Here is a 21,592-nt window from a genome sequence, read left to right as displayed (position 1 = left end):
AACGTATCTCAGTCTCTTCTCTCTCCGATTTTCCTCCATAAATCACGTCGGTCCGTCGTCGTGAGAGGGTTCTCCAGAAATCGACGAAATTCCCAAGGAAAAAGTGCATCGAGCCGAGGCGAGGGTCGGAAGAATTCTCTCACGGAGAGAAGCAAGTGCATACGATTCTCTTCGGCCGTTGCTTTTCACACCTTCATTTTTCACCGGTACCCGGTCTGGAATGGTTGATCAATAATACAGAAGGCGCGGCACATCCAAGAACACGTTCACCAGCTGAAATCCTTGGCTGGATCCTCGTGTCTCCGCTGCTTTCTGTTTCAAGAAAGAGACAAAAGCGCTGTTGGCCGTGTGCAAATTGATTCCTTGTGTTCGCACTTAAGTGTCTCCTTATCGGTCGGATTTGGAGCACAGCCAATTTCTATGACGAATCGCAAGGACACCAATCGACTATTTTCAATTCTCATCCATCAATTTTTCGAATCAGGAAACTTTCTATATTTTATTTTAATATCGTTATGTTTCACAAAAAGTCTCAAGGGACGATTATTGTTTCTGAATATTCCTTCTTTATTCTTCCCTTTTTTAATTATTCATCTATGAATACAAAAGATTCTATTAAACTTCTTAAGCAGGAAATTTGAAAGATCTAGATTGCTAAATAAACTGATCGGTCTTGTCGCGATACTCGAAACATGGTGGTGGCTCGTAGATAATAGAATTGTCCCGATCCGACGTGGTAGAAGTTAGTCAGACTAGGCGAAGGAGCCAATATCAATTCCCTCGATCGTGGCATTCCCGATGCCTCGCCGCTGCAGAATGCATGAGACAATCGAACCCACTCTTTGGAGTGGCTCGTCTCTCCAAAACAATATAAGGTGAATTTCGCCTCTAACTTTCCTCCTTCGCGAGGCAAAGCAACCCCAGACAACTCGGTCGAGTGCTATCCTGTTATGGGGTGCTTGTTACCGTTAATATACCGCAAATTCATGGAGGAGTTTTCGAGCCTTTTCCTGCGCGTGTTTCGAGCAAATTTCTCTGCATACATAAAGTGTTTTATAGTTAAGAACTTTCTTTTTTTTTTTACAACCTTTGCGCATAATATCCTTTAACGTCGTTCAAACACACGAGTTACATTATGAAACTTAAAAAAGAATTAATATCTAAAATAGAATCCACGTTATAGATATTTCGAACAAATTCATAAATTTCAGTTTTTCAAGTCTGAATTTTATTCAATATCAAAGGGTGGTTTGAAATCTCAGCTCGAACAACGAACAGCGCGTTAAAACACTGCTCCTTTTTCCCACGAATCCAGCATTCCCTGGTAGCGAGACCTCGATTTCAGCAAACATACCGATCCTACGTATTCTCGTGGCCACTTGGTGCGAGCCACGCGTGAAGTCTCGAGGATCTCTTCGGTTGGAAGGACGTGGATGCGAAGAGTTAGCGCGTTGGTAGTAGAAGTGGGAAAACCGAGGCATAAAATTGCATTTGCTCGCGGTTGAAGGCAGCCGTTTGCATCGTGGCGAACCACTGCACCCCATCAACCCCTTCGTACAGTAGCCACCGCGAGACCTGTCCACCCTTCTGTTTGCTCGTTTAAAGGACTGTCTCCACGGTCGCCGGTTTAATCAAGTTCAACCGTGGAAAAATATTACCCCGAGCTGAGTTTCAATCCGAAGGACGATGAATAGGTCGATGGTGGAGGACCGATTCATTGTGCATTCAGGATGCGTATATCACCGGCCAGAGGGTGCAAACGCGTATACTGTAGTCAGAGGAGAAAAAAGAAGGCAACCTGTAACAATTGAAATCCCAGGGAATTCGTCGTGTTCGTATTCACGGTACGACACGTGTTACGTTTCCGTAAATATTTGGAGGGTTGTTCGGGGGATGATACTGGCGCGATTGAATTGTCTCGGTTATACCGTAATTGTGATGGATTGTTGCTTTATTGCGAGGGTTGCGAGATAGCAATCCACTTGTAAAGGAAATAGATGTAGCTTTATTTTGATTTTCCTTATTTGCTTCCTGTTATAAATCTTTGGAGTAAGATATATTTAATAAAATTTTAAGTAGCAGGAATATTATATTCCCGTCGCAATATTAATTTTGTAAAGCAGCAAATTAGCAAGCGACATTGCATTGCTTGCAGCGCGCAGTAGTATGCCAGTAGTATTCTCCCTAACAAGTCAGACGCTGCAGTAGAAATATCAATATATAGTGCACTCTGCTATAACATGAATTATTCAAGGGAGTAAAAATTAATTTTTTAACAGCAGAAGTGCACTACTTGGAAGCATTATACACGCAATTTTTCTGAATATCTTCCAGCGTAAAAAGCGACAAAACTTATGAAAGCCACCACGCGATCATCTCGAACACTTTAATCCGTAATCGCGTGGTCCTGTTTCCAGCTCGTTGGCCGGAATTTCGTCGCCGCGTCGTTTCCTGAGCCGTGTACGTTCTATCAGCGGAGTACATCCGGGATTTTTAGCATCTCGAGAGGGCAAGGAAAAGCGGCGGAGCCTTTGAAATGACGGTTTTCTCATCTTAAGTGGCGGGGTGCACCTATCTACTGCCGCCTGACGTTCAGGGTAGCTTACGTTTAAAGCGTTTCCACCGTCTTCTCTTCTCCTTCTCCTATTCGTTAGCTTCGTTTTCCCGGTTCTCGGTCGCTATTAGACGATTCCACCTCTGCCCGGGAATGTTCGCAATAATGTTACAAGCGTCAGTGCGGGCTGGAACAAAAGGTAGTACCAGCCTTGCAAATGTGCTCGATCTTATTAGCCGGATAGTTCTTTCGAGGCGATGGCAAGGATTTTTATCGCATTACTGGGCCATCGTTGGCGCGACAGACTCGAAGCGAACGCGAGCGTATCAAAGCGAGTCGACTAATCGAATTAAAGAGGACCTCGATATAATTTTAACGGTGATAGGGGAGGAGGAAGGCGCGTTAACGAAATGGACCAACTTCCTTTTTTCCATTACGCCTTTTTTCTCTACGTTAACGTTTCTTTCGACCCGTACATTTTGCACTTGTACCCCGCTGTGTTTCCTCCTTTACTTTTTACCCTCTCCTACTCGTTCCTTTTCGCGAGAGACGCGTCACGTTCACTGGAATGCCGCAATTAAGATCTTGTGTATTCGAACGTGAGTGTTAGCAGCGAAATCCTCGCTGAAACGAGAGATTCTTGGAGTTTTCTTTCCTCCTAGGATCGCGTTTCAACCGGCAACTTAGAATTCCTTCAACCGTGCTCAAAGGCAACCGTCCTGCGCGTAATAGGAGTAGGTTTCGTAGGTAATAATCTTCATCAGCAAGAAGAAATAAAAAAATTTATTTGAATTTACATTTCTCAAAAGATTCATTGCTACTTTCATCAGGGATGCTTGTATCAAAGTCTACTTTGTTGTCTGATTAATCAATTTAAAGATATCTATCTCTGCTAACGGTTCGATTACGCATGAGCTACGACTCTCTGTCAACGATTTATCAATCATTAACGGTAATTTGTCGACAGTATGGGGAAATTCGGTGGGCAAAACGGGCGTACGGGGCTAGTTGTCGATGACCGTGAGATTAACTTCCGTCCCTCTAAACATTACGCTCGCAGCCGCACGACGAGGAATCGATGTTGAAATTAATGCTATCGGGAAGCTTTGATAGGGATATTGCTGTGTACCAGTGCACGTGAACAGCCGGGAACAGACACGCTGAACGTTGGACGAATTCCAAGCATCCAGAGAGTCGATGATACCTACCCGTGTTTCCCACTCGTTTCCCATGTAATTGCGGATTAATCTGTACGGGTTGAAACAAAGTTTCGCGCAAAGGAAAGAAGAATCGAACGAACGAACGATTGTGCGGAATATTTTCCTGATTTTTATCAGTATTCAATGGCTAGATCCTTTCACCTTCGTTTATAAAAGGTACCTAAGCTAAGAACCCTGAAGCAAAACTAAACAATTCATATGTAAATTACTTTTCAAATGTTACGCCAAAATTTTGCAAATTGGGCTATTAAGAGCTACCCTGCCTTCTGGAGAACATAGCAAGAGAACGAATTTATTTTATCATACTCTCTTGAGACCCACCATCTTGGAACCTGAATTCACATTCAGATTTTTAACATTTTACCTCGAAAAAAATATGATTTTCCAGTCTAGAATCTTCTTAAACAATGAAATATCGCAGAGGTTGAGAAATCCATAAAAATGGTAGAATTTCACGAAAGCAATCTGCAGCGAAATTCGGTATCCTAGCCACTTTAACCAGACATCATCTTCTGTCCAAGGATCTGGTTCACTATTTTTTTTTTTCTCGTCCATTGTACGGTGCATCCTAAGCGCAACTGCACTACCCCGAGAGATATAGTGGAGAGTAGAGAGGTTTGATATAGTTGAGAGTATAGAGAAAGAGGATGATAGCAGAAGGTACGGAGGATAAAAGGAGAGTCACGGGATTTGAGCTTGGAAGTGGTATATGAGTATGATAGTCCGTTGCATATTTCAGGATCCACTTGGCGAACTGGCGTGCTTGTGAACGGGGCTACGACAATTTCTCGCACACACACACATAAGCGATCGGTCACCAACGTGATTGTACTCTCGGTTACTGTAAAAGCTCTCGAAACCACCGTCCGTGACTTAACTCGTCTCTAAACGGTGCCATTGTCAACGTAACCGAGGTGTCACCGTGGCTAACTGATAACGCTACTTTGACCAACCATTTTGGTTGATTTCTAGGTCTTGTGGTGGGCAAACCTGACTTAGAGTTCCTAACTTATTTCTTCATCGTCATTATTTTCATAGACTTAAAAATATTAAATTGAATTTCCAATGAAATTAATTTTTCGTACGTGATTCATTTGATTTGCAATAACTGGAAATTTGATATATTTTTTTGAATATACTATCGGATGCAGAGATTTTTTGGCAAACGTTATACAGCATCGTCTGGAACTCGTGTTAGCTCGCCTTTAATCCGTCTACCTGGCCGAGTTAGGAGACGAATCGTTAGGTTAGTGAACCCGTAGGCATTATTATTGCAACCGGATCCGACGACCATTAAACAACGAGGCAATGACGTGTTGTGTGCGCCGGAACTGTTCACCGTGGATCACGTCCGCTTAGCGAAACAACGATCAACGGTTCTCATTTGCAGCTCGGATTAAGAGCTTTGATTAATTCGCTAGACGACTCACTTGGCAAAAATTACATGCCCGAAATTTTACCTCAAATTCAATTCTATGATATTGGAAAAATTGTTTCTTTTTTTATATCAATCTGGGCGAATATGAATGTTTGCATTTTTGGTATCGTAAATGAAATTTGATTGCATTGAAATACATGGAATTCCTTTCTTTAAAATTGTGAATAAATATTTTTATCGTTATATGAAAGTATTCGAGAAATTTTTATTACATTTTGTAAATATTCGTCTGGTTTCCAAAAATAATTCATATTTTTATCTCATAGAATTCTTCTTGTATTAAATGCTGTTTACGAAACTAATTACTCGAAGCTTCTTAAACTAATCTACTTTTCTTTTGCTGCAGGTACGTAGACCAGGATTCATCCCCCTTTTACCAGCTAAGATACCGGTAAGTCCATTTTTACAATGATGCAGCGTAGTTAATCTAACGAGCCTGCCCATTCTGACCCTTTCAAGCGAAGAGAGGTGCTTAAGGCGTGAGAAACACTCGAGTCGAATCAAATTGAATGGAACTTGAGCGTTTCTATCGTTGATCCGACATTTTATTTCACTCTGTTTTTCATTACACCACTCGTACCTCTTTTAAAAAATAATTAATTAACTCTGATAGCTTCCACAGTATTCAGGGTGTAAAACAAAAAACTTTTCAGACAAAGCAAGTGGTATAAGTCAAAATTGATCAGACATTCATCTTCCACGGTCCGTGATCGATGGTTTAGGGGAAAGAGTGTAAAATAATGTTGCATCGAGTTACGTCGCGACGAGGGTTGATTGTTAAATGCAGCCCAGCCGGCGTGTCGTATCACCTTTTGGCGAAGGGTCGATGATACTCGAACAACCGACGAGATATCGCACCTTTCGAGCGCCTTCTACCTTCCCTTCGTTCCTTTTTGCCATGCGGCCCTTGCGATTCACCTATCCCCTTGCTTTCCACCCACACCGTCTACCCTGCCACTTCATGACGACAATGCACGTCTCATCCCACTCGGTGTTTTCTACGCTGGAATCCGGAATGTCGTCGATAAAATATTAAGGGCGAACGATATGTAGGCCAGTCGCGTGAGAAGCGTCTTTTAAATCGCGAGAAATCGTTCGATCGGTTTGGTGTTCAATTTGAATTTTTACTGGGGCCCAATGATCATTATACTTTTTTAACATGATTTTTAATTCCTTGATTGTCATTGACTTTAATATTTGATTACTTTTTTATTTAAACCGTGAGAAGGCTTAATCATCAATTATTGATTAGTCCAATTAATATCAATTCATTGAAAGATATTTTTAAATTCATCCACTTTTTTCGAATGAAAATGCAGAAATTCGTAAGAGAACTAGAATGTTGAGTATTGTCAGAAATTCTGAGGATGGAAATATTATATCCAAGAGAAGGTATTCATTTTCAAGAAATTCCTACGAAATGAGCATTCCTTTGAAATGCTTCGCGATTTAATGGACAAATTTTCATTTACCATGGAAGAAATTCCATTCTCTGGTTTCTCCTTTTTATTCTTTAGATTAGCCTCATCGAGACTATCACAGAGAACAAGTACGCTACAAATAATCGCGCGTTTGCTAACTATGTTATAAAATTTTTGTTGAAGCTGCCGGGTGTTTCGTTATGCGCGTTCTCGACTTTGATTCAGGTATTTAAGCCGCTCGTTCCTGGAATTATTTCAAGTATCTCGCTGATTCGTTCTCTGGAAAACTATTTTCAACTGATGAACATTTCTCGTTTGTAAGCAGGCCAAAGGCAATTGAATATTCTTGCGTTATTTTTTCTACACGCTTCGACGCTTTTTCATTCAAAGCATTCCTCTTAAATATAATCAAATATTTTTTACAAATGCATAGAATTAAATTTTTCTATATGAAATTTTAGTCTTGAGAATATCAACTTTCAATAATTTGTATTAATATTTAATAGATTGGTCTTCTAACTCTAATTCTAATTTAATAATTGGAATTCTAATGTTAATTAGAATTGAGTTGAATAAAATTGTAGTAAAAATGTATTATTGTTGCACTGGAAAGATTTGTAGCTGTTGATACGCGTGTCTGTACTGGATTAGTCAGTAAATGGGTGGAAACGATTAAATCTAGGAGAGCGTTTTAATTGCAAACGCTCATTCGACCGCGGGAATTGCTCGGTTTACGTCTATCCGAAATTATTTCTCCTCGTAACGGCGACGATAACTTTCATCCATTGCGGCCGTGGAACAGATAAAACTCCTAATAAAGTATTTTGACGATCGTCTCGAGTACCTGCAGTGGAATTCATTTGTCCGATGGCCGTTTTCTTAGCTTCTATCACTACTAACATCACTTGGAAACAAATGAAAATATTGCAATATTTTACAGAAATGTAAGAAGCTCTTATAAGAATGTCATATTTTGATATTTTCTTCTGTAATTGAAATAATTCTATCAGCTTTAATGAATTGATCACTGCTGATAAAGCTATTCTTGGTATTTTGTATCGTGCCAAGATAATGGGTCAAATCAATATTAGGCAGTCCTGGTTTCCTTTGCGATTGGATCAAGGGGTTGGAACTTGGTAACCTGGAAACTGGACAACAGTATTTTCGTTCTCATTTCTTCCAGGGCCATTGCTCTATTTTTTAATAAAAATTTTCCAGTTGGCGCCTTGTAAAATTAATACAATATTAATACTCCTTAGAATGTTCTTCATTTGTCTAATTAATTACTGAGGTTCGCAAATTCACGCGGAAAAAAACTTGAATCATAATTAGCTGAGGTAGAGATTTCAATTACTATGAGAATCGAAATTTGAGATGAAAAGGATCTATCGCGTAGGACCACTCATTAATTCGCAAAATTAGATGGATAAATCGAAGATGAAACGAGAGAGATCTTGCGGCTAGGTAATGATGGAATCTAGCAAACAGGGTGAACTATTATTGGTTTGCCTCCGATGAAATGCTGGATCATCGAGCTTTTTACGGTTCTGCTTGAAACACGAGGATCTTATTTTTCTCTCATCTTCTTCGTCATCAGTCGGAGGAGCTTAATGTAATTGAGCAATTAAGGGAACATGTTCTTGAAGATATTAAAGAACGATGATACGATCTTTCTTCTTAGATAAATACTCTGATAAGTATTCTCATTAAGGACTCAATCAAATCTTGTAAATATTACAAAATTAAGTAGAGTACGTTAATTACAAATTACTCAAAATGTTCAAATGATTGAATATTAACTATATAGAAAATTTCAAATTTTACTTTCATTAAATAATTACAAATAATGCTATGACCTGAAGTTACAATAATCCTCGATTAACAAAATTTCAAGCAAATTCCTTCTCGCAACCGATCACACTCAGAGTAGAATGAAACAACGTGTACTTCCAGGCAGAAAAGTTTGCACGAGAGAAAAACTCGTAGTAGAACAACTCGGCAGCATTCTCGTGAGTGATGCTTTATTGAAATTACAGAATTTTAATTGGCCACTTCAGGGCCAGCTTTGGAGAGCCGCAATCTTTCTCATAATCGACGTATAGTTAACAAACCACTCGTGTTCCGAGTGGTGGAAGCACGTTAGCTCGGACAATAATCGTGATGACTTTTCATAGGAAATTCTTTTTTCCCTGTATAGTCGACGATGAAACTGGCCATGCGAGCCTCGAATTAACGTTGTTACAAGTTACTCGCTCGTACGAATTACGAGATTCTAATTCGCCTAGCTCTTGCGAACTTTCACGGCCTCGTAACGTTTGCTAGCCAAAACGAAACCGCTCGTAATTTCGGCTTTACGCGGCTACCAACTGAGTTACACCGGATATCATCCTTTAATACGCTCCGCGTGAAAGCGACTAACGCTGTAACGCGGCGCGATCATTCATTTATCTCGCTTCTTTGCTCTGCTGCTTTTACTGCTTCTTCTCGTTATGTGGACACCTTCTGTCGGGAAACGAGAGAGTTATGGTCAATTTTCTGATCACTGTTATTTGTAACATAATAAAAAACAAAGAAGAAATATGAATCAGGACGATGTGTACGCACGGTTAATATTGATTAATTAAAGCTTGATTAGTAAATTAGAAAGGTCTAAAAACTGTGCTCTAATTAAAAAATTTTTCATTAGAGCTTGATTAAATTAATTTTCTAATTGCAGTAAATGATTTTAATGTACACCAAAATCCTTAAAATCGCAGATTGAAATTTGTGAATTTTTCACAGAAAATTATTAGTTAATATCCAGTGAGTAATATCGAGCTACCTTGGTGCGTTATTTCGTTACAAAATTGAAAAAGAACCGCGAGGAGTTCCGTGCTTTCGCATGAAATTTAATGAAAGCTGCCCTCTGCGTCAGAGTTTTCTGCAATTGTACCCATTAAATATCGTTCGCAACGGACAAGTGTCCGGCTCGGCTTAGCTATAAATTTCTATTTCGGTGACCGGTGTACGAGGAACGCGATGCATGTGTGCGCAGATCAATCGTCGCCGATGTTCAACTCCATTCCTCGGTTCTCCTCTATCGAAATTAATTTACCTGCATTTTATAATGCAATCGCGGCACGGTCGAACGGCCAGTGATTTACAGTGACGATATTTCAGAACGCGAAACTCGTTTCACCGTCACGCCTGTGAGAATCGTTCGACCGAACTCCTCGTTGTTCGCTGGAAACGCGGGAAAAAGTTGGAAAAATTGGTGAGAGTGACGCTTCTTTCTTTTTACAGTACGGTTTCATTGAATTCTTTCGGAGTTTGAATCAGTTTTTATCCAAGGGACCGTTAACGCTATTCGTTTTATGCTTTTTTTAATATTTAATTCGGTGAAGTGGATTTGAGAGTGATTTTTAGTTGAGAGTATTTAGAAATTTTATTAATTTTTCATGAATTATTATTGTACATTTTAATTATTCATGAAGTTAGTTATACTATTAATAGAAACTTGAAGGGACATTAATATTTTTCATGGAATTTTCTTTCACACTCTCACATTTTTAATTACATAAGTATAAATTAGATAATGAGAATTTAACTCCTTCTATTTATCTCAAAAACAAAACCTCAGGCGTTGAAATAACGAAGGATTTTCCAATTTATTATATTTTCCTAATGCATAACCCCTTTTTTTATACATCCAGGACATTTGATTTAGCGTAGAATGCACATAATTCAGTGGACGCATTTTCTGTCTGACATTTCCAGGACATATTCTTTCTGATTAGCGTCGACAGCGCGTCGGTTCTCGTCCTGCCCACCTTTCACGTCCTCTACATCTCTGACCGCCCCAAAAATATAATATTACCAATTTTCGGACATTCAGAGTGGCCATTGTTCGGCGTGAAAATATTGAATCGAGAGTAACGATCCACTTTTCCCTCGACGGTCCTCGCATTTTCACGAATGCGAGTCGTTCAGATAGTTTCGTGTCCTCGTGTCAAAATTGCCATTCATCGAAGTCTTTTTTTTTAATTATCTCTTCGACGAATGGCACCTGAAAATATAATGTTTGAAGTAGAATATTGGAATGATCGATGATGATGGAGGGAGAGTGGTCACTCATAATGTCAGCAAATTAGTGGCACTCGTTGCTGGTTAAATTTACAGAAGCCCTTTGATGGCTCCTCTTGCACTGTTACAACAAACCGTGACATGTATCTTGTCCGCAAACAAGCGCTTTGCTCTTTTGGGAATTCATAATGGTAGGTTTGCAGCTTGGTTGCTAGCTTTCTCGAGGAACCTCCAAAGTTTTCAATTTATTTTTAATTCATTATCAAATCTTTCTTTTGGGACATTTTAAATTTTAATATACTCATTTGTCGTCACCTTGCATTATTGACTCTCTCGTAAATGGCTTTTAGTTAATTAAAACGTATAAAGTGTTTACCTCGATATTATTTCGAGGAACAAGGTAAAGCAATTCGATCGTCGAAGATGCATGTAATAAGATCGACTTTGGTGCACATCACCGGTATTACGTTACCCCTTCTCGATTACAGAGTTACGTAATTGATTGATTAAATCACGGCTACGGTAGCCGTAATTAATGCACCCCTGATCGAGCAGTAATAAGTCCTATTAACGCGCACGATAAAGCTGGAACCGCAATTTTTCTCGATCTTCTCGAGGCGCCTCGTGCCGCAACTGACAAATTATCCGAGGTATTAATTAGAAAAATTACTTTGTCGCGAGAAATAATAATCTTGTCGGTGAAGATCAGTGTTCCGTTTAGCATTCCATGTACTTAGCAAAAGTGAAAAGAGTCTTAAACGATGAAAAGTTGAAAAATCATTAGAAATTAATATTTAAGTGTGCTCCATCATCTGGTATACTTACAACAAATTAGTAATGCAATAATAGAAGTTTAATTATTCTATAAACATAGAACGAAAATGCACGTGTTTCAGTATGTTTGGAATTTTTTTTTTCATTCACAATTGGAAAGTAGAAAGAAGTGTTGGCGATCTCGGTTACCGTTTCCGACGAGTTCGTCGGCTGCTGCAGACGGCCACTTCTGCCTCGGTGAAACAGTTAACTGTAATAAGCATCCTCACCAACGGGCTCGTTTTTAATTGAATTACAACGTCGTTAAAACATTACGCATTATTGATTATTCAAGGACCGTGCTCTCACAATTAAAAATCGGATACCCGTCATTATGAAACTCGCCGGGTACCAGGGAAAACTGGGTGATACACCAGACAAGGGGAGAAAACTGGAATTCGTAAGGGAAACTATTGACTATCGCTACTTTTCCTCGTATATGTTCCATTCGAATTGAAACTTTCTTACCTTCGACGGTATGATCATGTTTGGAGAGTCTGAAGAAACTCTTCAGCTTCGCGACTGGGGACTCGAGACCTCCGAAGCTCAGATGTTTGAAATTTAAAAATTCCCAAATTTTTAGAACTCTAAATTTCTGCCATCTGGGGATTCTAAAGCTCAAGGGTAGGGAATTTAAAAATTCCCAAATTCAAGACCTCTAAAGCTCAGAGGTTAAAAATTTGACAGTGATTCGTGACTTGTGATTTCTTGTTAACCATTTGAAAAGTTTAGAAATTTAAAGCTTCATCTAGAATGAAATTTAAAATGAAGCCTTTTATGTTACAAAAGAAAACTTCTACAAATTATTAAAAATTTGTGGAAATAGATTATTTTTAAACCTTCTTAATCAACTACTTCCCCATAGATTATGGAGCTAAACAGAAAAATGTACCTTTATTGTATCCTTTTTATTTCCTTGTTTCTTGCATTGCCTATTGGGAGCTGTTTCTTGCACACGTTCAGTTTTCTTTTAACTCGTTCTCGGTTAGAACACCATCGGGTACGCTAAACGGAACAGCAGTTTTCCGTCGTAAAAACGGAAGTTCGATCCTTCTGTCGTCTCGTTCTTCTATCCAGCTTTTCGTTGACCATCGAGCATGCACCGGTCGGTTTGCGGACCTCTTTTTGCCAACCGTGCACGTTTTACGTGCTGCTCAAAGCGTTTTTTCCTTGCCGTTTTACGCCCGGTTCGAATCTCTTTTTATTCCTTCACCATCCTTCCCTCTTCCGGTACGATTCCGTGTTTGTCCGCGAGTCGAAAGTGAATCGTAAAAACGATTCTTTGCCCGTTGATTTTCTTGTTCCCGCAATTAGCCACAGGTCTTCGAGAAGTGGGATCACTCTCTTCAGGATTTTTCGAGTGTATCGTTTCCCACAGAAGACCATTGAGAAAGGAAAGAGTCTCTGTTTACCGTCTACCACACTTCTAGCTCTTCCATAAGAGTTTTATTCCCTTCGAAGGCTCTCTTTTTCTGGATATTGTCCGTATCCCTTCGTGCATGATTGAACGCGCCCTTTGGCACCGACGGCAAGGAAATTTGGAGTGACGAAAACGGCGGTTTTATAGCTTCGGAGCGATGCAAAGTTAAAAGCAAATAGGAATTCTTTTAAATAAGAAATTTCTATACTTTTAATTTCGACGCTGCACTAATTATTAGCACTCCCAATTTTATTTTAAGGATTCTTCAGAATTATATGGTAAATATTAACTTTCGGGTTTAGGTACTTTGTCAAGTTGCAATATCGATGACAGTCTTTGAATGTCAGATGTTAGTACCGATAAGTTCTCGGATGTAAGTTAAGTTTCGAAGTTCAGGTTCAATATTGGCAATTCTAGGATCAGAGAGACACAATACCGTCGTTCCTGGAATCGTGACACGCAATGCTAACTACCCTCGAGTCATTGAGCCCAATATTTGCGATACTAGAGTCGTAGAATGCAGTAGCAGCAAATAGAGAATCGCAGAGATATAGCAGCGATGTTTCCCAAGTTGTGGTTCCCAAACTACTCGCGAACTTCATAATTGCAGATTCTTTTTTGAGCATCTGAAATTTCTACCTTCCTTCAGAAGGAATAATGAAGATTATATCCAATATTCTAAATATCAGAATATTTCTAAAAAAAGTCGACACAAAAACGTCAATTCGCATTGATCTCCAATAACAAACTGTTAAATATCCAGGACACGGGTGTCAGGATTAATTATCGCCTGGCAATTTATCGTGGATCGTCGTGACGCGTACTCGATAAACAGAAGCGTCGTGGCAAATGGAAAAAATCGACAGCTGGGAAAATCTACATTGGAAACAGTGTGGAAATTTTTTTTAAAAAAGTGCAAAATGACGCAACGAAAACATAGCCCCATTAAATTACCTCTGCGAAAATTCATCCCGTGTTTGCTTTTCAATTCGTCGTTGATGCTCGCATTCGCCAATGAAAATGATATTTGAACAGAATAAATTTTCCATGCGAACAATCGTGTGTATTTGTTAATAACTTATCGGTGTGGTGTAACGTTTGTCAGAAAATCTGGATGGTCGATGCCCTCGCCGAGAGAAAAATGTTTTGTCAATTTCTATGGTTGTTATTTTGACTGGAATTGAAAATAAGTATATCAATTATTTCATATTCAAAAAAAGTTTCTTTTAGATTTAGGATAATAATAGATATTAATTTTTTGCTTTGCAATCACGAGGATTATATATAAGTTTAATTAAATTTCAATTAATAATTTCGTCAATCAATTCTTCATGAATAATTCTTTCAGTCATAAGTATTAATGAATAAATTTTACTCATTCGTTCAATAGCGAAGAGAAGTTATCAAAATAGAACGAAATCCATTCTGGATCGAAAAGCTGATGAACAATGACTTCTGATCGGTGAAAGCCAAAAAGCTTGATGTTTTCGCGCCCATTATTTTCCAGATCCGTGGCACAACAGATTAAAGCGACCGATTGTTTCAAACCGATGCAGGTGTGGGGGGTTCGAAAGGGGTTGGAGGGAGGGTTGGATAGTGCAATAAAACAGCCGTAGAGGCGGGCAGCTCTGCACCGGCAGACGGACAGTGATTTCCAATAACGAACTCTGAAATATCCAGGCTCCGGGCCGATCCTGGAATGCAATCAATCGTTCCAACACCGGATCCTCGGCCTTTGATTACCTTTATATCCGCCGCGTTCCGTGTAACCTGGCCGCCGCTGCGTTTCCGATAAACGCTTCGGGAATGTTAAATCCGCTCGCGCAATAACCTATTCCGAGGGAAGCGTGCAGGCCGGAGCAGAACGAAGCTGAGTCCGAGCTAGCCGGGCAAGCTAATGCGCATCGACGCGAGCGGAAGTCTGTCTCTAGGTTGGAAAACGAGCGAAACCATGGCGGACCTATGCAAATGAGCACACACGGCTGACGGGGCTGAAGCCAAGGCAATCAAAGGGTCGCGAGAATCCCGTTGGACGAAGCTACACACCACTGACACAGGTCTCGAAAGGGCTGGATGGTGGAAGTAAAGCCGTGGATAGTTCTGCGGACCTCGAGTCGGCTAGTCCGGTCACGAACTTCGAATTATGATTTCGTTCGTCGAGCTTTTAACCCAGTTGGTACGGGCCTGGTCTCGCTTTTCAGATGGAAACGCCGGCCACGAGGCTGAATGGGGAAACTGGCAGGGATGTAAGGAGTTGAGAGATTCATGAGCTGGGATGTGCTTTTCGTCGTTCGAACGTGGCCCACTTCAGAGTTGTTATAATTATTCGAATTATGCGATAATACGAGGTGAAAGAAGGGGCGAGGGTGGTGAAAGGAAAATTTATATGGAGACTTTTTTTATTTTCATTTTTTCTTATCGAAGAGATAGTGATATTATTTGAACAACTTCGGCGAATGTTGGGTGAAAGGAAAATTTATATGGAGACTTTTTTTATTTTCATTTTTTCTTATCGAAGAGATAGCGATATTGTCTGAACAACTTCGTCTTAATAAACAGAAATACTTTATTATCCGATCGCGACAATAGAGATCACACGTGTCAATACAAAACTTCATCGTTCGTTTCACGATAAAAGCGACGTAACAAAGGATGTATCACCGTATCAAAAGGATCCGTGAAACGGTGTTGTATCGCGTAAACAGTATTCAAATTTTGGAAAGGAAAAGGTACGCGATACTGCGCCCTCGATCTCATAAATCTCTCTTAACCGTCGCGGCGCCGCGAGAAACCGGGTGAAAATAAACGAACTGACGAGATTTATTCGCGTCAGTGGAAAATGATAACCGTGTTGATCGTCCAGTTTTTATCGGCATCATATTTTCGCGGGGTATCGTCAACACGCATTATCAACCAGGGGTATAAAGTGGTCCCGTACAAATTTAACAAGTGCAATTCAATGAATTGTCACGCGAATAACGGGAACAGACGATTACACCGACGAGAGTGGTGTACTTTTAACGCGCGTCGGAACGAGCTTAATTACATTGCGACAATTAACGTGCCAGATCTAAAAGTGAATTATCGAAAATCGGACCCGGGGCGTCGGTCGCTTTTAAAAATTCCCGCCGCTTGCTCTCGCCCTCTCTAATCGATTTGATTTCCGTTAAATTGATTTCACGGGATGAGAGAGAATATCCGCCTCGATGATGCTCCATTCGCGTTGATACATATTGAAAATCGTCGGGGGTTTAATCGAACGTTGAATTGATTCTTAAATAAAAATTGAGGAATTAAAAAAGAAAAGAAATATGTCAGGTATTATAAACTAAAATTATTGAATCACAATTCAGTGTCACTTTGGAATAGATAATTTATAATTTTTCGATTAAATAAAAAGAGGATTAGAATTTTATTTTATTTAAAGCATAGATACTTCACTTTTCATTTCTTCTATTTTAATTCCATTAGTGAGAATTTCTATCTGCGATATGAATCGCAATAACAATCCACAAGAATATCTCGAAATTCATCGAGCCAAGAAAGCTGTAAAGCCTAAGACGATCCAGGCAGTCAGTCTTCCATTACCCTGCCACGATGGATCAATCTCGACCCAGAAACAGCTTCTTAGTTTCTTCTAGATGCAATCTTTCCTCAGTAGTTCATCATCTACGCCATTAACAAGCGCAACATTCAACGAATCCCGCCTCCTCCTCGATTCAAAAAGCTTACCAGGTCAGCTTTGACAGGCGATAACAAAATACTCGAGCGACGGAAAACTAAATTGCTGGCATCATTGGCTTAACGAGAAGTTTCCCGGTGAGATCTCTTCAACTTCGAACTTCCTTGAAGTGGCAGAGACGCAGTTAGATGATCTCAATCAGCGTCGTTTCTTCCCGAATTCGTTTACCACTTTTTCTACTCTCTTGTCCAGGAAACATAGTTACCATCTGCAACCTGTATCCAGCACCGACTCCCATGAATTTACCATTCGGGAATCGTTTACGAGGTTGCGTGCATCCAGCACCGGTTACGTAAACCGGCCGGTCAAAGGTTCGCCAAACGTGGCCACCGTCAAAGGTTGATTGAATTCCGAACTTCCGTTTGTTGGCCGGCATACTTCCGTGTTTGCCGTGTGTTTGCATCGCCGTATCGCCACGGACACGCAACTATCTATTGGCGTAAAGTAGGAAACGTTTGATTTGTGTGATCGAGAAATTATTCCGACAATTTCCTGGTAAAAGATATATTAACATTGTGCTATACAATATAGATCCCTCTAGGCACGAGTTCAATTGACACTTTGCTAATTAGCAAACATATTTCTAATTTCTAATTAATATATTTGAATTTTTCTAATTTGAGCCTTCTAACACGTTGAACGCCATGGGGGTCACCGGTGACCGGCTTCGCAATTTATACACGCTTGAATAATTAAAAGAAAACAATATAAAAACATTATTTTAAGTAATATTGCTATGGTAGAAATAATGTGAAATGGCAAATAGAAAGCTTGAAATATGAAATTGGAAAATTAATTATTACTATTCTTAGTAATTAGAGCTTTAATACGTTTCACAATAAATGCCCAATTTCACTGTGACGTTCAGAGTGTTAATGAATCAAGTGTTTCAATACTGTTTCTCCTTTTATTAAATGTATTTCAAAATAGAGCATAGAATAGAGAAATTATCTGTCTTCGACGTTCGTCCCATTCAAAGCAACAAATCGTCCAATGAACCCGACGAGTGACCATTTCGCGTCTATTGTTAGCTTCCTGGACCACGTAACCAACGGATGTAGCTAAACCGAGTACACAGGTCGATACGATTATTATCAGTTCAATAGCGTACAAAGAACGTCTGGTTCGTTCAAGGAGAAACTAAACTCGGCTCTTAATTGCCTTTGCTCGAGATAAAAATAATCGCCAGTAGCTTGCCAGCTGTTGATGGTGTTCCTTGATTCATTCTAATCAGCAGAAGGCGGCTTTAACGAAGATTTTACGTCCACGAGAATTAATTAAGCCGGTTTCTTAAGTTCACTGGCCGATGGGCGGCTACGTAGTTAGGCCATGCTTGCAGATTTTGTCGCCAGACACTCGGCGGTGAAAAAAAGAAAAGAAAAATACACGAGGAAACGAGAAACACCGAGGGTGGACTTGCCACTGAATATTCATATATTGTAATCAACCCCTTTAGTCTAGGGGTTGGACGCATATAGGCGAGCGAGCTACCTGTTTGGATAGCTGGCCACACTGGACCCGGAAACTTATTAGCAACGAATATCGATGGGAACTTGTTTGTACAGGAGTACGAACGAGTGTTTTCATGTATCTTCGTGGTCTTTGCCTGATTTTTAACCCGTTCGCTGTGATAGAATTCGCTTCTGATATAATTCTACTGTAGGGAACAGTTGGATCGCTGTTAAATTCTTCAGACAACAAGTTTCACTTTTCTTCTTTTAAATTCTTGACTTCTGGATTCAATGAATTCTTCCTTGATTGTTTTCGCTTCTCCTTCTTCTGGACAATTTCTTACTGTTTTAATTTCCTACGGACGCATGTCTACCGCTTTAACATACAAGTAATCTGTTTTGTGTACCGAGAATTGGTATGCAAAGTGCTTTCCGCGGCTTAAATTGCTTCAAACCAGCTGTTACATATTAATGCAACTCTGTGTATATCCTCAAAGAAGTGCTATTCTCGGATCAATTTCCTTCGTTCCGGCAACTTTAGATCCTCGATTTATTGATTCTCCATTAAACACTCGACGCATCGTTCTGTTTCGCAACACGAAAATGAATATTTTCACGCTGTTCCGTTCGAGTTTCCTTTTAATAATGAAACAGTGTTATCCCCTTTAACGGTAACAAAATATGCTTCCATGAATATTCATCTGTGAAATTAATTAATGGGTAAAAGATAATCCACGAAAATGAACGTTGACGTAATTAGTGCCTGAAACGGCGGTGTTTCAGAAATAATGAAACGCATTTCCCCCCGAAACGGTATCTTTTAATTTAATGCCATCTATAATTTCATATTTGGATCGTTATGATTTTCCTTTTATTTATTTTTAATTATACGAGAAACATTTATTTTTTGCACGAGTTTTGCCAACGAAAACGTCCAACGTTTTGCGCATTTCACTTCTGTACCTAAGTTGAAATGACCAGTGCGTCGCGCAAAGGTTAAAGCGTTTTTATAAAAGCTTAAAAAAAAAAGAAAGAAACGTAAAGCTGCTGGATTCTGTGAATGAAATCGTTTGAAGAGAGTAACGATCGTTTCTCTAACGATACAATTTGTTCGACGTCGAAGTTTGCAGGGATTCGCGTGCCATCGAAAAGGACGGATGGCACTCGTGTATCTCGACGCCGCATCTCGACCCAATTGGAAACTCGATCAGTCATTCACCTTCCCACCGACTGGATCATTATTTCATTTCTAATTAATTACCATCGCACAGTAGGCGATACGCTGGCCCGGCAATTTGTTAAGACTATAGCGGGAAGATGTAGAGTGAGACAAGGTTTCAGGTGGGGGTCCGTCTGTCGCTCCTCGACACTCTTGCGGATTAATTAATGCCTCGAGGTCTCCGGAGATACTCGCCGAATCTACGAGATGGAAAATTGCATAAAACAGAAGCAGAAACGGACTACGAATGGGATAGATGTAAAGAGAAAACGGCGGGATAGGAGGGGAGGGACTACACTTCTCGTCTCTCTGTGTGGCTGGGAAAGAATAATGAGAGGAAAGGAGAATCGATATTTGTACCGGTGCTTACCTGCGGACAAATTACGCTCGATTCGGAGTAACTACGACCTGGCTCCCCTTTTGTTGGCTGCCTTTTGTGCACCAGCTCCGTCCCCGGTATTCATGAAAAATTTCATCGTCAAATTTGCTGTATCCCTGGCGTTTGTCGTTTTCAGAGCAACTCTATCGGAACCTTTCCTATCCGTCCTTTCTTTCTTTAACCTTTCTGTTTTAAACATTGTTTTGTCGAGGCTTCGTTATTCTTTGGTAGATCGTTAGTCGTTTGCTTTATGAGAAAATTGGACGTTTTTATCGTTCAAGTCTGAACCAACTTTGACACATTAATTAGAGTAGAAAAAGACATGTTGGTGCTCGAATAATTAATTAAAAAATTTTTTTATTCTCTTCTAATTACAACACTGCATCATAATTAATACAGTGCCCAAATTATTCTAATTTACTATAGATTTTCAATATGTTCTTTCGAAAAATATATATATTTTTCAATTTAGATGAAGATATATCGTTTGAAATTGACCAATTTTAAGATGATTCTATGGTTACGATACATAGTACGTTCTGCTACTTTGAAAATCATATGTGATGACTGGAATGAAACGAAATATTGAATAAACGCAAAGAAAAGCGTGGTTGGGCTCGTGGGTAAGGAATCGAGGATCGTTACCTTTCGTTACTGGGTCAAGTGGAATCCCGAGTAACGAAGGAGTTCTTTGCAATTCAAGTCAAGTGGTAATGGCTGAGGCTTTTCCTTTTTCCTCGTCGGTTCTCTTTATGTTTTTTTCCGTCTCCTCTTCCTTCTTCTTCTTCTTCCTCCTTTTCACTTCTTCTTTTTTTTTTCTTTTCATATGGTTTCCCGAGGAAAAAGAGGGAAGTTCGTTGTACAGAGCGGCACGAATTCGCGAAACACGACGTAACGAGGCGACGTTGCCTTGAAAAATCGTCATCGCGAACAAAGTTGCGCTTGCGATTCTTCAAAAGAATGATCCTTAAGCTCGTTGTAAATCGTGCGGTAAATTGTTTGTAAAAATTCTTGGAAAATATGTAGGAAAATTCGAATAGGTATTTTATTAAATCGACGATGTTCTTTTAAAATAGATATATTTTCTTAGAATAATTTTAATATAATTCTTTACATTTTTTACAATGAAAAACATTTTGAAATTTCATCAAATTCAAATTTAATTGAATCAATCAAAATGAAATACATGCAACAGTAATTATGAATATTAAACTATCATAAAATATTTCAGCAGTAAATTAGTTAATCAGTCCCAGTTTTATCTATGAAGAAATGAAAAAAAAGAATCTTTAAGATCCGGCCTATTTTCCTATCCACGAGCATCTTACCCAGCCACGCTTTTAATCAGAAGCTTTACCTGACCCAGTCCCGTTTCACAGCTTTCTTCGCGGCGCTCGTTCCTGTTCACCGTCGGTGGCATCGCGATTCTTTGTTATATTCGTGAAAATAGCGCGCAAGACGCGAGGAAAGAAAGCTCGGAACGAGAAAAAGCGACGAGCATTGTCCTGCGTCCTGGTCGTCGACTCTGGTGTCCTTAATAAAGTCGAAGTGAATACCTCTTCGAAGAATTCATAGTTTCGGCACGAATCCTCAGTTAAGTCTGTGACTTTTCAAATTTAAGCCACTCTGGGATTCTCTAATCAACATATCTGAATGAAATGAAAGATCAGTGGTGTATTCTTAATACTTGCACTATAATAAATGTAGACATTCAGGAAAGAAATTATTACACATGGAAGCTCGCAGTTCTCACTCTAATTTAACAAGGTTTATAATTAGCTTCAGATTACTTAATTAATTTGTATTTTGGTTTTATTTATCAATTCATGAATTAGGTAATTTTTATATTCCGTTTTAATTTCGTTAATTAGTT

General features: G+C 39.5%; 1 protein-coding gene across 6 annotated transcripts in view; it reads left to right on the top strand.

Annotated features, from left to right (window-relative positions):
• LOC114875061 (dystrophin) overlaps nt 1-21,592 on the top strand; it is a 351,419-nt gene that overhangs the window by 183,902 nt on the left and 145,925 nt on the right. For all 6 annotated transcript variants that reach the window (XM_029184958.2, XM_029184959.2, XM_029184956.2 and 3 more), the window contains one exon: nt 5,559-5,603. In XM_029184958.2, coding sequence (XP_029040791.2) covers nt 5,559-5,603 — 45 coding nt within the window. The remainder of the gene's footprint in view (nt 1-5,558; nt 5,604-21,592) is intronic.

The sequence above is a fragment of the Osmia bicornis genome, chromosome 13, assembly GCF_907164935.1.
Source record: "Osmia bicornis bicornis chromosome 13, iOsmBic2.1, whole genome shotgun sequence".
In the NCBI taxonomy this organism is placed as follows: Eukaryota; Metazoa; Arthropoda; class Insecta; order Hymenoptera; family Megachilidae; genus Osmia; species Osmia bicornis.
Note: the sequence above shows the minus strand (reverse complement) of the source record. Positions and strands in the feature narration are given on the sequence as shown.